Source organism: Eleginops maclovinus, chromosome 11, assembly GCF_036324505.1.
Source record: "Eleginops maclovinus isolate JMC-PN-2008 ecotype Puerto Natales chromosome 11, JC_Emac_rtc_rv5, whole genome shotgun sequence".
Lineage (NCBI taxonomy): Eukaryota > Metazoa > Chordata > Actinopteri > Perciformes > Eleginopidae > Eleginops > Eleginops maclovinus.
The window spans coordinates 875,876-889,386 of NC_086359.1; the positions used below are offsets into that span (position 1 = coordinate 875,876).

Sequence of the window (13,511 nt, forward strand, 5' to 3'; positions counted from 1 at the left end):
CATAATGCCATTCATTTCAATTTCAATGGACACAACTAATGCTAATTGTGCAAATATATATATATATATATATATATATATATATTTTAAACTTTTGTGAATTATTGTGTTAAAAGATGTCACTAACTTTAGTTTAATGTAAGTATTGAAAAGATTATTCATAATTCTGATGCTTTTTCACGTTCTATCCAACGCCCGCCTTAACCAGAGTATTTGCAGGAAGTGAGGTTTCTTCTGATCTGATGCTTTGAGTTCAATCAGGAAATACTTCATTTTTTAAAGGACATTTATTGACACATGCACCATATGATAGAAATGATAAAAGTGGTGATTAAACCTGGTCCTGGGCGATGGATGAAGGTGTGTATTTATTCAAGTGTATTCATTTAGCATGAGAAACAAACAACATAACAGCTGACGCAATCTTAAAGGTGTGACTAATGGAACAATTGATCTTCTAATACCTCTGTTCTACCATGTGTTCATAACTCATGGCTGATAACAATTACCTTCTTATCACAGAAACTATTCCGAACACATTCAAACCTTCCCACTGTGTTCAGAATGTGTTGATGACTACCATAGATCTGTTGAACATCAGATAGATTGACCAGGAACGGATTGTTAACAATTAACAAGTATTATCTGAATGTCTGCATTATGTCTATAGATGACACATGGAGTGTTCATTCATAATTTAACGAGGTAATGTAAGAGCCATCCAAAGGATCTTTACAGGCGCTTTAGAAAGGAATAAATAAGGTCTAAAATGATTTGGACAACTATCCTAAAGTTACAACTGATGGGAATAATACGCTGTTAAAGAGTTAGTGGCCAAAGCATCCATAAGCATTACTCAGACAGAGTCAATACTTTGGTTATTAAATACGTTTTAAAGCATCAGAAAACATCCTTTAGATTTCAGTGAATAAAGGTTTAAGAAGGGAGACTTTCATAGACAAATCAGCTGTTCAGAAACGTTTCCTTCATAAAGTACAAAAGCTTCACAGTGTTTGCAACAACAACCTGAAAGACATTCAGACATTACCAAGTGTGATGTCATCAAGATAATCAATAAGGTTAAATTAACGCTTCGTTTCATTACAGCAAATAATGGAGTCATGAAGCAAATGTTGATTTTTAAAACGTCAGCAATCTTTTCACAACTTAGTACTTATCTGACCGCGCATTTAATCTGCACAAAACAAACACACACAGGCATACTCCTTCTTATAAACAGGTATATATATATATATATATGTGTTATTATTAGGAATTAATACGCAGAAACAACTGTGACAGGAATCTGCGTATCTCTTTGGACTGAACCCCGTAAATGATAGGGTTCAGGCTGCCGGGGATGATGTGGAACAAAATGGCAGCAAGTTTTCTGTAGTCTGAGTACTGAGGGAAGCGATGCAGGAGGATGACAAGCATACCGCTGAGTAACATAATCAGATATACAGAGAGGTGAGTGCTGCAGGTCTTCAGGGCTTTACTGTTCAGAGACTGGCTCTTATTCATCAGACAGACCACAGTGATCTTACTGTAGGTGATCACCATGCTGCCGATTGAAGATGTGAACAGAACCACAGTGAACGTGAGGCCATACACATTATTAATGAACACACTCTCACAGGACAGTTTGAACAGAGAGGCATTGTCACAAAACGGATTGGTAATCATAGTCCTACATCGGTTCAGCCGTATGGTCAGACCCAGCAGAATCCCGACCATAACGAAGGCCACTCCCCAGGCAGAAACGGTCAGCTTGATCACCATCTTGTTGGTCATTATGGACGCATAGCGCAGGGGGTTACAGATGGCCACATATCTGTCAACAGCCATGATGATGAGAACCGTGTGACAGGTGGTCCCAAACATATGTGTGGAGAACGCCTGCAGCACACACTCTGGATAACTGATGAGGCGCTCAGAGGGGGGCCTCAGTATGTCTATGAGCAAACGAGGCACCATGATAGAGTTCCCAAGGATATCATTAAAGGGCAGGTTGCAGAAAAGAAGGTACATGGGCTGCTGAAGGTTCTTGTCAATAACAATCAGAACAACAATCCCCACATTCACCAACATAATAATAAGGTATGAGAAAAAGAAGAAGAAGAACACAGGGTACATGGACTTCTCCGTGACTTTTAGCCCCTCCAGCTGGAGAGTAAAGCTGTTAAAGGTGTAGTTCTCCATCAACCTGAAGAAAGGAAACACAAAAAAGATGGATACTGATGAGTCACAAAGGCTCCACGATCGATTCAATACATGTTAGACAATTTCAAATGTTCATCAGGGAGAGAATTAAAGCACTAAAGCATTATATTACCTCTAGTTTATTTCCCGTCACCAAATACTGAGCAGCCCCCTCCTGACAGAACGCTTCCACCTCTGTCTCAACTTTTAAAGAGACGCTCTGCAGTCACAACGTGGCTGATGTGACGTCCAGGGATCATGCTCGGCGTCTCCCCCTGGTCCAAACCCAACCCAGTATACCCGAAGCTCCACGGTTGTTGGAGGTAACAGGGCTTAGAGGGACATCTTCAGTCACACGTTCAGAGACCTGTGTCTCAGTTTGGCCTTCCCGGTGTAGCGTCACGTCTTTCTAGACGCTACAGTAGTCTAGCTGCAGATCATGGAGTCCTCGTGTGAACCTGGAAATGTTGAAACCCCAAAGTGTTATGTTAGAAATGTATAGTAGGGGTCCCCAGCACATAGAAACTGCTGGATGCTAACCTGCATATGTTGGGCAATTAGCATAAATTAGCATAAGTTAGCATATGGGGACAATAGTTAAAAATGGATGGCTGATCTGGACAGTTTGAAGTGGTTTGGGGGGTTGATGAAGATGCTGAGTCCATTTATGGCATTAAATCAGAAATTCCAATATCTGTTCTCACTGTGGGCTGGTTTTGATCAGCTTAAGGTGGATTTGGCAGATTTAGGGGGTTCCCTATATGCTCCCTGGTTTAAACTGCTGACTGACTCAGCTTCCTCAATAACCTCCACAACCACTCCAGACGTGTTCTACTTGGTCAGTTTCAATTAATGCAACTTATACTTTAACTTATGCAAATTTCCCAACATATTGAGGTTAGCAGTTTCTATGTGCTGGGGACCCCTACCATACATTTCTATCATAAAGCTTTGGGGTCTCAACATTTCCAGGTTCACAATACTGGCAACTAGACTATTAATTAGGCAAACAGTGTAGCTAGAGAAGTGCATTAACCACATGCTGTTGTAACCTAAACTATAGGTTTACCTTTAGTGGGTCTTCCTGGAACACCAAGTTGGGACCATCAACATCAAATCACCTTTTCTTACCACAATGACAACATGCACAAACTGTAATGCAAGGTCTAAATCAAATGAGAGTCACCTAGCTGATGATTTAAGCTGGAATTGAAATGGTGCCTCACACGAGGCCCCAATAAACCCGGGGGTTCAGTATCGGGTTATGAATGAATATTAATAAATACATATACATATTCCTAAAATCCTGAATAAAGCTTGATAAGTTTAATTCAATTAAAAGAGTGTTATTGTATTTAAAGGCATCAATGTGGTGTATTTTAGGGTTCGGTTAGATGGGGTTAGGGTTCGGGTTAGATGGGGTTAGGGTTCGGGTTAGATGGGGTTAGGGTTCGGGTTAGATGGGGTTAGGGTTCGGGTTAGATGGGGTTAGAAACAAATGGAGTAATGTCTCATGATGAAGGTTTTAAGGGGGTATGGTTTCTGTTCCTCTGCACCGTAACATCAGGACACGTTATCTCCTACAGTCACTGGGTTAGTGCCATTCTATCAGATGTATTCTGTACACTAAAGGGGGAAAAACCCGAGCATACACATGTTTTAATGTCTGTTTGAAATCATTATGAGTGTGATTGCTATCACTATGGACACGCTGCACACAGAGTCACTCGTTACTAAGTGACAGGTGACGCTCCAGGTAAAGGCCTGAGATGCACTGAATATAAGTGCTGCAGCAGCTCCAGGTTGGGTCTTAGGGTGGAGGGGGCGTCATGGTACGACAAGGTTACGCTTCCCCCCACCTGCAGCTGGAGATAGCGTGTGTACCTCTGAAATATGTAGCTATTCTGTAATAACAGCGTGTTTCCTTTATTTGCATTTTACACTTTCTTTGAAGAGGGGACGATTGAGTCTGCTGTTTAAACATCAAATATAATATATGGAAAAGCCTTAACTTTAATATTCAATACTCCAGGTGAGACATTGCTGTTGATTACAGGCTTGATTATGCTTTGTCTTGTATTCATCTTCTGGACTGTAAACTCTTCCCTGTGTTCTTTGTGTGTCTGATTGGACGTCAGTGGGATCAGGGTCAGAGTAAAATAAGACATGAATCATCTTTGTGTTTAAAACCTGCATTACAATAACCTGATGCCTTTTCTCTAGCTTCTTCCTGATAGTCATTCTGTCCACATGACTGCTTATCTACGATGAAGCTGGAAGAGTTGACTGTACTGTACTGTTCGTTATTAAATGTGCAGTATATTAAATGTAGAGCATGACGCTCCGCCCTTTCTGCTTTGTAAAACATTGTTGTTGTTTTCACAGGAACTTTGCAGGGACATAGAGATGGAAAACCTGACTCTGAATGAGGATACCCTCCTCCTGGAGGGGTTAAAGGTCTCCCCTCAGTCCACCATCCCCTCCTTCGTCCTCCTCCTCCTCATCTACATCTTTGTCCTTGTGTCTAACATCACGCTGGTGGTGCTCATCACTTCCAGCAGTAGCCTGCACCAGCCCATGTACCTGCTGTTCTGCAACATGAGTGTTAATGACATCTTTGGGGCAACGATTGTCACCCCGCACGTTCTCCGGGACATCTTTATCCCTCCATCAGAGCGGTACATTCGCTACATCGACTGCGCCTTCCAGGCCTTCTGCGTTCACCTCTACGCCGGCACATCCCACACCGTGCTCATGATCATGGCGTTCGATCGCTACGTGGCCATCTGCAACCCGCTGCACTACGCCACCATCATGACCCACAGGATGGTGCTGGGTCTGTCGGTGTGGGCGTGGTCGACCACGTTCATCGCGGTCTCGATCCTCATCGGCCTCAGCGTGCGGCTGTCTCGCTGCAGGAAGGTGATACCCAACCCGTTCTGCGACAACGCCTCCCTCTTCAACCTGTCCTGCGAGAGCGTGCTCATCAACAACATCTACGCCCTCGGCTACACCGTGGTGCTGCTGGGCTCCTCCATCATCAGCGTCACGCTCACCTACCTGAGGATCGCCACGGTGTGTCTGCGCAGTAAGAACCAGGCCCTGAACAGCAAGGCGCTGCAGACCTGCGGCACGCACCTGGCCGTGTACGTCTTCATGCTGGGGTCCGCCCTCATCATCATCACCCTGCACCGCTTCCCGCAGATGTCGGACTACAGGAAGGTGGTGTCAGTTTTATGTGAAGCCACTTTGCCTGCTTTCAACGCCATCATCTACGGGCTGCAGATCAAAGCGATAAAGCAGAAGATTACGTTTTTGTTCCGCAGCAGACGCGTTCAGATGAAATAGAACGTTTCTGCAGCAATCATGTTGGAAGGACTGCTGTTGTAAATATGTTCATACCAAATAAATACTGGCTTCAGCAGATTGTTGAGCCATGATAATCTGATGATCGTTTTACATTCATTGCACATTTTTACAAAAAGTTTTCAAAATGAATAAATGATCATCAATAAACCCTCGTCATTCATGGAGAAAATGTTCTGAGAGTCATGCATTTTAAAACCAGAGAGACCAGGAGAGTTTATGCATCATCAAAGACATGTTGAATGAAACAAAGCTAAGGGTTATTGGACTAAAGAGGAGTTGAGGAACAGGTTTCTTAAGAGTGAAGTGTTCACACATTGTTTAATGACATTGCCTTTCTCATTGCATCTGAGTTACTGTTCATTCTGTTGAAGCACTCATTATTATCACCATGTTTCTGTCGACACGTTTCACAAAACGCAGAGAAACTAAAAGCTCCCGCTCCTCCAGTGGAAGCCTTAAAACCACAGTGTATAAAAACTTGCTTTCAAAACTTCACTTAAAGAAAAGTCAAACTCCTGAAGTTAGTAAAGTATTCCCATTTCAATATTCTTAAAGTACAAAAGTAAAAGCACCCCATTTCAGGTTAATATGAAATCACTTCCGGACCAAACGAAGGCCCCTGACGAGTGTTATGTGGTACAACAAAGGTTAAAATGTCTTCAGCTCACGTTAACCTCAGACCTTATTTCAGGATAACGACCAAACACACATTCAGAAAACCCACTGACCTCCAGACCAGGGGACAGGAAGTTATGAAATGCTGAGTAAGTCCCAGGTTTCAGGACTCATTCCTGCATCCGTACATTTATATTAAGCAGGCAAGTTATTTAAAACTCAAACCTCTGTAAAGATGTTAAAAACAGGCCAGAAGGTTCATGTTTCTGCTGTATAGCGGGGCCTTTTACCATGGGGGTCTTTGGGGGTTTCCTCACTTTCTGAGCCTTAAAGTGGCCTTTCAGAGATCTCCAGTCCATTTGTCTTTATATATTAGAACCAGAGGTTGCCGCTTTGTCCACACACGAGCACACCTCCAGATATTCAGTCATATACTGTATCTGTTGGCCACTTCCAATATCTTGAATGAACCTTCGGCAGATACACTCATGATGACGCTTGATAGTTGCCTAGTAACCATTGACCTGTCAGTGCGATGCACCAAATAAAGGTCCTCACTTCTGGTAGGAGGAGGAGGGAGGACTGTGTGTCCTCGGCAGCTGCTGTGAGACGTTGTGCTTATTTAAAATATCTTTATCCACCGGAGCAGCTTATAGGATGTCTCAGTGTGCAGGCTGTCCTCCAGTGTTGGTTTACCCCAGTTTTAGCCAGCGATAATTACATGTGTTGTTGAGTGTGTGTTTCTGCCATCACTTAATGCATTATAAGAGAAGTTTGTTTTGGCTGCTCACAGTGTGAGGAGAGGGATCCCTCCTCTGTGGCTTTTCTCTTGACATTTCTCCCCATGTAAAGGTTCTTATTGGAGATTTTCCTGATCTGATCTGAATCCTGTTCCGTGTTGAGCTGAACATTTACAATTTGTCTTGCAGGATCAGTGTCTGTGTTACTGTGATAACTATATATATGTATATATAATTTCACTTCCAGGAACAAGTCTTCATTAAATAAGATTTGAAGTTTTCTTTTGTAACTGGTGTGGATGTAAAAAGAACGAAGACATGGTGACCTAACGTTACGAGCCTCTGTTTCTGCAGAATAACACGATGATGCCTCTAATTTACAGAGTCATTGTTACTGACACACATTCAGATTCACTGTGGTAACTTTATTAGGACTTTTCAAACAGCTACAGGAACATGTCTTCTATAACTTGTAACATATGAAAGTCTGTTTAGCTACATGATAGAGAGCTATGGAAAACAGCACTGTTGGTAGAGATATCCTGATGCTGGAGGGGTTAAATGTCACCTCCCTGTCCTTCATTCCTTCCTTCATCCTCCTCCTAATCGTCTACATCTTCATCATGGTGTCCAACCTCGGCCTGGTGGTGCTGACCTTCAGGAGCAGCGGCCTCCACCAGCCCATGTACCTGCTGCTGTGCAACATGAGCATTAACGATGTGTTCGGGGCTTCCATCATCATCCCTCAGGTTCTCCGGGACCTCCTGACGTCGGACTCGGAGCGGCTCATCCAGTACGTGGACTGCGCCGTCCAGGCCTTCTGCGTTCACCTCCACGCCAGCGCCTCCCACACCGTGCTCATGATCATGGCGTTCGACCGCTACGTGGCCATCTGCAACCCGCTGCGCTACGCCACCATCATGACCCACAGGATGGTGCTGGGTCTGTCGATGTGGGCGTGGGCGGTGTCCTTCCTCATGGTGGGGTTCCTGGTCGGCCTCAGCGTGCGGCTGTCTCGCTGCAGGTGGATTATCCTCCACTTATTCTGCGATAACGCCTCCCTGTTTAGTCTGTCCTGCGAGAGCGTGCTCATCAACAACATCTACGGCCTCGGCTACACCGTGGTGCTGCTGGGCTCCTCCATCGGCAGCATCACGCTCACCTACCTGAGGATCGCCATGGTGTGTCTGCGCAGTAAGAACAAGGCCCTGAACAGCAAGGCGCTGCAGACCTGCGCCACGCACCTGGCCGTGTACGCCATCCTGCTGGTGTCCGGCTTCATCATCGTGATCCTGGCGCGCTTTCCTCGGCTGGCGGTGCACAGGAAGGTGGCGTCGGTCATGGGACACGTGGTGCTGCCGGCCCTCAACGCTCTGATCTACGGCCTGCAGATCAAAGAGGTCCGGCAGAGGGTCTTGGCTCTGTTTCATAAGAACAAAGTCGCTTCAATGGATGGTAATTGAGACGGTGTGTTTGGTGCATCGATTGTGTTGAAGTGATTCGTGGCGGTGTTTCTGCAGAACGGGCCCACAGAGTGCATCGTGCTCTGATGAACTACGCCTCAAAATGCTTCTTCTTTTCCATTGTATTAATGCATTAAGGCTGTAAATAATGATTATATCCACATTAATGTCTAAATAAAATCTTATGAACTTGCTTTTCACGGATCGTTTCATGACTCTTATTGTCTTAGTGTTTTTGGTTTGTTTCCCTGCAAGATTACAGAAACTCTTTCAATGCAAACTATCAAACTATTAAAAATGTAAACGCCACCTCAAGTCTGAACTAGGCCGGTCATCACATGTATTGCATTATAAAAGAATGGTTTGGGGTATAGATCATAGCGAAATGTGAGATGTTACACCGTCAAACAGGAAGTGGTACTCATGCGTCCAAAACAGCAACAATAAGACGTTTATTTTCCAGAGGTGAAACAGCTGTTTCTCTGTGATCTGTGATGGAAGCCGTGGAGCGTGCAGCGCTGCAGGTTATAAAATACTCTGCAGCACCGGCTCTCTGCAGGAGATCCATGTGAAGCAGGTGAGGCACACACATCTTCACCGTTCCTGAAGCATGCACGATGACTTAGACTCTGAAGACTGATGTAGAGACAACTTTCTAGTTTAGCTTGTGACTGAATGGTATTTTATTCTTTTTGTATCCTTGTATACGCATTGGTATTAGGAGGGGGAGATAGTGTTGCTTTAGATTGCGAATCAAGCTAAATAAGGTTTGTTTTGATTATAATATGTATATATATATGTATATGTGTATATGTGTATATGTGTATATGTATATATGTATATGTATATATGTATATGTGTATATGTGTATATGTATATATGTATATGTATATATGTATATGTGTATATGTGTATATGTATATATGTATATGTATATATGTATATATGTATATGTATGTGTATATATATATGTATATGTATATGTATATTTATACTCTTCTGCTTCACTTGAGTTTATTTATCTACACAAACAGTTCTCATACCTCTGTATTATTGTAATTGTTTTGCATCTTGTTCTGAATTAGTATTTCAGTTTTAAAAAGCCAGATTATAGCTGCTCTATTTACAGGCTGTGTTCTAACATGGAGCCCTTTCTGCTCGGGGTTACCAAGGAACACTATTCATACAAACCATGAGCGTCTAACATCAGGTTTTATGTTTACCACATTAGTTCTGCTCATGTCTTTTAAACTACATCCTGAATCTGAAAGTGTTTTGAAGCCCTTTAACAGAACAGCATGTATAATACAGCCCATCATAGCTTTAAGCAGCCTCACAATGGCAGACACACACACACACACACACACACACACACACACACACACACACACACACTCTTTGGCATAATCATTTTAAACTGTGTGATGTATCTATAGAGTGTGTGTGTGTGTGTGTGTGTGTGTGTGTGTGTGTGTGTGTGTGTGGAGGTTCTAATTCAAAGCGTCTTTAGTTTTTATGATGTTTTTGAATATTCTTTGTATTTATTTCCAACATCATCATCGTACGCAGAAAGTAACCGACTTCCTCTGAAAGCTCTCCGTACGATGAGTTGATTATCTGCGATGTTGCTGACAGAACTGTTCACAGATGAGAGATGAAGCCGTCTCTTTTATCTTGATCTGAATTCTGTTAACTAGCTTCAATTTCTCTTTCTCAATCCGGTTCGAAATGTTTTTAATCAAAGAATTGAATTAAAATCTGAATTTAAGTGAATTTAATTCAATGGGAGGATGGATCAAATCAGGAATAAAGCCTTCAGTCAAAAATGATGGCGTTTTCAGGGGTCTGTAAGTTATATTTAAATCATATTTGAATAAGTAAGTGAGATGTACGCTTTCTCAGCCTTTCCTTATTTTTCTCAATTCAGCAGATTTGATTCCAAACGTTACGACGTAAGACCACATCACATCCAACTTAAAAACAAGTCCTGTAAACACATCAATGTATTGACTTGTTAAAACACATATATATATATTATAACTATATATCAATAATTCTCGGCTGTATTTTGTGTTAATCTGATGCGTGGTGAGGCTCGTGTTCAGGGCCTTTTAGGAGCTACAGAAGATTCTGTGTTAAAAAGTCATGCAAAATTAAAACAAGACAACCGTTCGGTGCATCCAAACACATGTATGAAGCAAGGAAGCGCCTTTTGAATTATTCCGAGTGATTAAAGATCTTAGACGTCTTTTCATTTCAAGGCTTGTCTCTTTACTTCTCTACTTGTTCTTCCTGAGCAGTTGTATTACAGGTCTTTGCACGGCCTGTCTTTCTGTATATTTGCTCTTCAGACACACTTCTTTCATTCAGACCTCTGTAAACAGTAAACCAGATCATGCAGTGTTTTATTTCAATCAGGACGGACTTGTTCTGATGTAACAATTGAATTCTATATGCATGAGTGTTTAGAAAGACTTCCTGATTGAACTGGTGCTGAGCTTCGTTTGTGTCCAGAGCTGTTCTTATCTTCAGAATGGATGTGAGAGTAAAGACATATTTCTTGGTCCATTATTTACCAGGCCAATACCGCTGTGCAGTATGGAGAACCAGACTCTAGAGGCAGATACTTTGGTCCTGGAGGGGTTAAAGGTCACCCCTCAGTCCTCCATCCCGGCCTTCACCCTCCTCCTCCTCATCTACATCTTCATCATGGTCTCCAACATCTGTCTGATGCTTCTGATCTGCACGGAGCGCAGCCTGCACCAGCCCATGTACCTGCTGTTCTGCAACATGAGCATCAACGATGTGTTCGGGGCCACCACCATCATCCCGCCGCTGCTGAGCGATGTCTTCACTCCGATCACGGAGCGCTACGTGGGTTACATCATCTGCGTCTTCCAGGCCTTCGGTGCACACTTCTACGGGAGCGCGGCCCACACCGTGCTCATGGTCATGGCGTTCGATCGCTACGTGGCCATCTGCAACCCGCTGCGCTACGCCACCATCATGACCCCCAGGATGGTGCTGGGTCTGTCTGTGTGGGCGTGGGCGGTGCCCTTCATCATGGTGGGGATCCTGGTCGGCCTCAGCGTGCGGCTGTCTCGCTGCAGGAGGGTTATCTTCAACCCGTTCTGCGACAACGCCTCCCTGTTCAAGCTGTCCTGCGAGAGCGTGCTCATCAACAACATCTACGGCCTCGGCTACACCGTGGTGCTGCTGGGCTCGTCGCTGGGCAGCGTCACGCTCACCTACCTGAGGATCGCCATGGTGTGTCTGCGCAGTAAGAACCAGGCCCTGAACAGCAAGGCGCTGCAGACCTGTGCCACGCACCTGGCCGTGTACGTCATCATGTTCATGTCCGGCTCCATCATCATCGTCCTCCACCGCTTCCCGCACCTCTCGGATCACAGGAAGCTGGCGTCTATCCTGTTCCACGTGGTTCCGCCTGCTATGAACACGGTTATCTATGGACTGCAGATCAAAGAGGTCCGGCAGAAAATCTTCATCATGTTCACCAGGAGTCAGAGGATGGAGGGTAAATGACCCGATACTGTAAACTCTTCCTCGTGCAGAAACATCTGAACTCCTCACTACGCACTGAAACTACGATGACATTTAAAGTACCTTTACACCAGGAAACTGAGTTTGCGTCTCCGTTGATAATTCCTGTGTGATCTGAACAAACCAGGAATCATAAACACATTCTCACTGTAGCCGTAGACCCCGCTTCAAATGACCTACAGGTCTTTCGCAATTCAGGCTACATTAAGCGTGCTTCCTCAGGCTTTACAGTCACAAAAGCTCCAGGGCATTTGCAGCAAATGGAAGTCTGTGGCTCCTCCAATATGGTACTTTACAGACAGTACTGTGTTATTCCTGCTGCTGCAGGGGCACGTTTTCATACAGATATACAAGACTATTCTATTACAGATGCAATACCATGGATCTTCAACAGAATTTCTGACTATTTCTTAAAAATGATCACTTTTTTTTCTAATTTCTGACTTTTGTTTAATATCTGCACACAACACATTTATCCCATCCTGACCCAGGGTTTAGTCTGCAGCAGGTAACAGGGTCTCTGCTCCCTCTCTCTTGAGGCGTGCGTCCTCAAACCAAAATGTAGATTTTCCACGTAAAATGTACGAGCTGCCAGCAAACAATATCTCTGTTGGTCAGAAAGGTTTTACTGAGTCCAGAAATATGGAGATGGGGTCAGATAGAGTGTCAGATAACCTGACTCTAACCTAAAAACACATTGCAGACCTGTTCTCTACATCATACCTATCAAACATGGTATTGACATGTTCTCACACCACCCATGTTCACTAATGATTCATTATTTAAACATGCATTTTGAGAACTCCACTTTCTGCCAGGGCCGTACAAATAACGAGGTTCCCCAGTTTTTAACCCCCTAAGTCTGGCGCCCTCTCTCAGACCACAACCAACTTCAAACGTGGCCTTTGTTTTCATTCTGCTAACACACTTTGTGGCACCATATTCGACCAGGGGCACAACGTAGGGGGGTGGGGCAATGGCCCCCTGGCCCCCTTAACCCGCACCACACCAACATTTAACTATGTGAAGATTCCTGCTGTTGCTAAAATACTGAGAAGGTTAATCTCTCCATCTCTGCTAGAATCATAGAACGATTGGAAGAGTCTTGAAGTAGATGTGTTGATATCTGGGGTAAATAAGAAGGCAATGTGAATAAAATGGGAAGAATATACAGTTATCATATATTATTCTATACTTTAAAGTACAGATCATGTCCTCTTGATTGTTAGAAGTAGTACACTGGTGGCAGTCTTCTTCTCAGTCTTGGACAATGCTGTCTTTTACACATGCATGCTTTTTTACAACTGCTTTATTTATTATTCAGTTTCTTAGCGGTGTTCGTCGGTGCTCGGGACTGTTGTTGTTTGTGCTTTCCTTCAATGTATTTCCAGTTCAAATAAAGGTTGCATGAAAGTTTGAAAAGTTTGATGAAGTTAATGACTCAGTGAAAGGCCCTGAAGGTTGCCTCTGGGACTACCAGGAGACCAGTACCCCCTCCTGGTTGACGTCCCGGTCTCCGTCAGACTATAAAAAGTATTTACAGTTCACCTCCTTCAGGCTG

At 43.7% G+C, this 13,511-nt stretch overlaps 4 protein-coding genes across 4 annotated transcripts; 3 read left to right on the top strand and 1 right to left on the bottom strand.

Annotated features, from left to right (window-relative positions):
• Nucleotides 1-1,269: 1,269 nt before the first annotated feature.
• Nucleotides 1,270-2,205, bottom strand: LOC134872127 (olfactory receptor 8G17-like). Its single transcript, XM_063895278.1, has one exon. The coding sequence runs from the start codon at nucleotides 2,200-2,202 to the stop codon at nucleotides 1,270-1,272; it is 933 nt and encodes a 310-aa protein (XP_063751348.1). The 5' UTR covers nucleotides 2,203-2,205.
• Nucleotides 2,206-4,608: 2,403 nt separating this feature from the next.
• On the top strand, nucleotides 4,609-5,550 carry LOC134872312 (olfactory receptor 5B17-like). The gene has a single exon (XM_063895567.1). It carries the CDS (start codon nucleotides 4,609-4,611, stop codon nucleotides 5,548-5,550), a length of 942 nt encoding a protein of 313 aa, XP_063751637.1.
• Nucleotides 5,551-7,438: 1,888 nt separating this feature from the next.
• On the top strand, nucleotides 7,439-8,389 carry LOC134872327 (putative gustatory receptor clone PTE03). The gene has a single exon (XM_063895584.1). The coding sequence runs from the start codon at nucleotides 7,439-7,441 to the stop codon at nucleotides 8,387-8,389; it is 951 nt and encodes a 316-aa protein (XP_063751654.1).
• Nucleotides 8,390-10,984: 2,595 nt separating this feature from the next.
• LOC134872128 (olfactory receptor 52P1-like) lies at nucleotides 10,985-11,932 on the top strand. The gene has a single exon (XM_063895279.1). It carries the CDS (start codon nucleotides 10,988-10,990, stop codon nucleotides 11,930-11,932), a length of 945 nt encoding a protein of 314 aa, XP_063751349.1. The 5' UTR covers nucleotides 10,985-10,987.
• The last annotated feature ends 1,579 nt before the right edge of the window (nucleotides 11,933-13,511 follow it).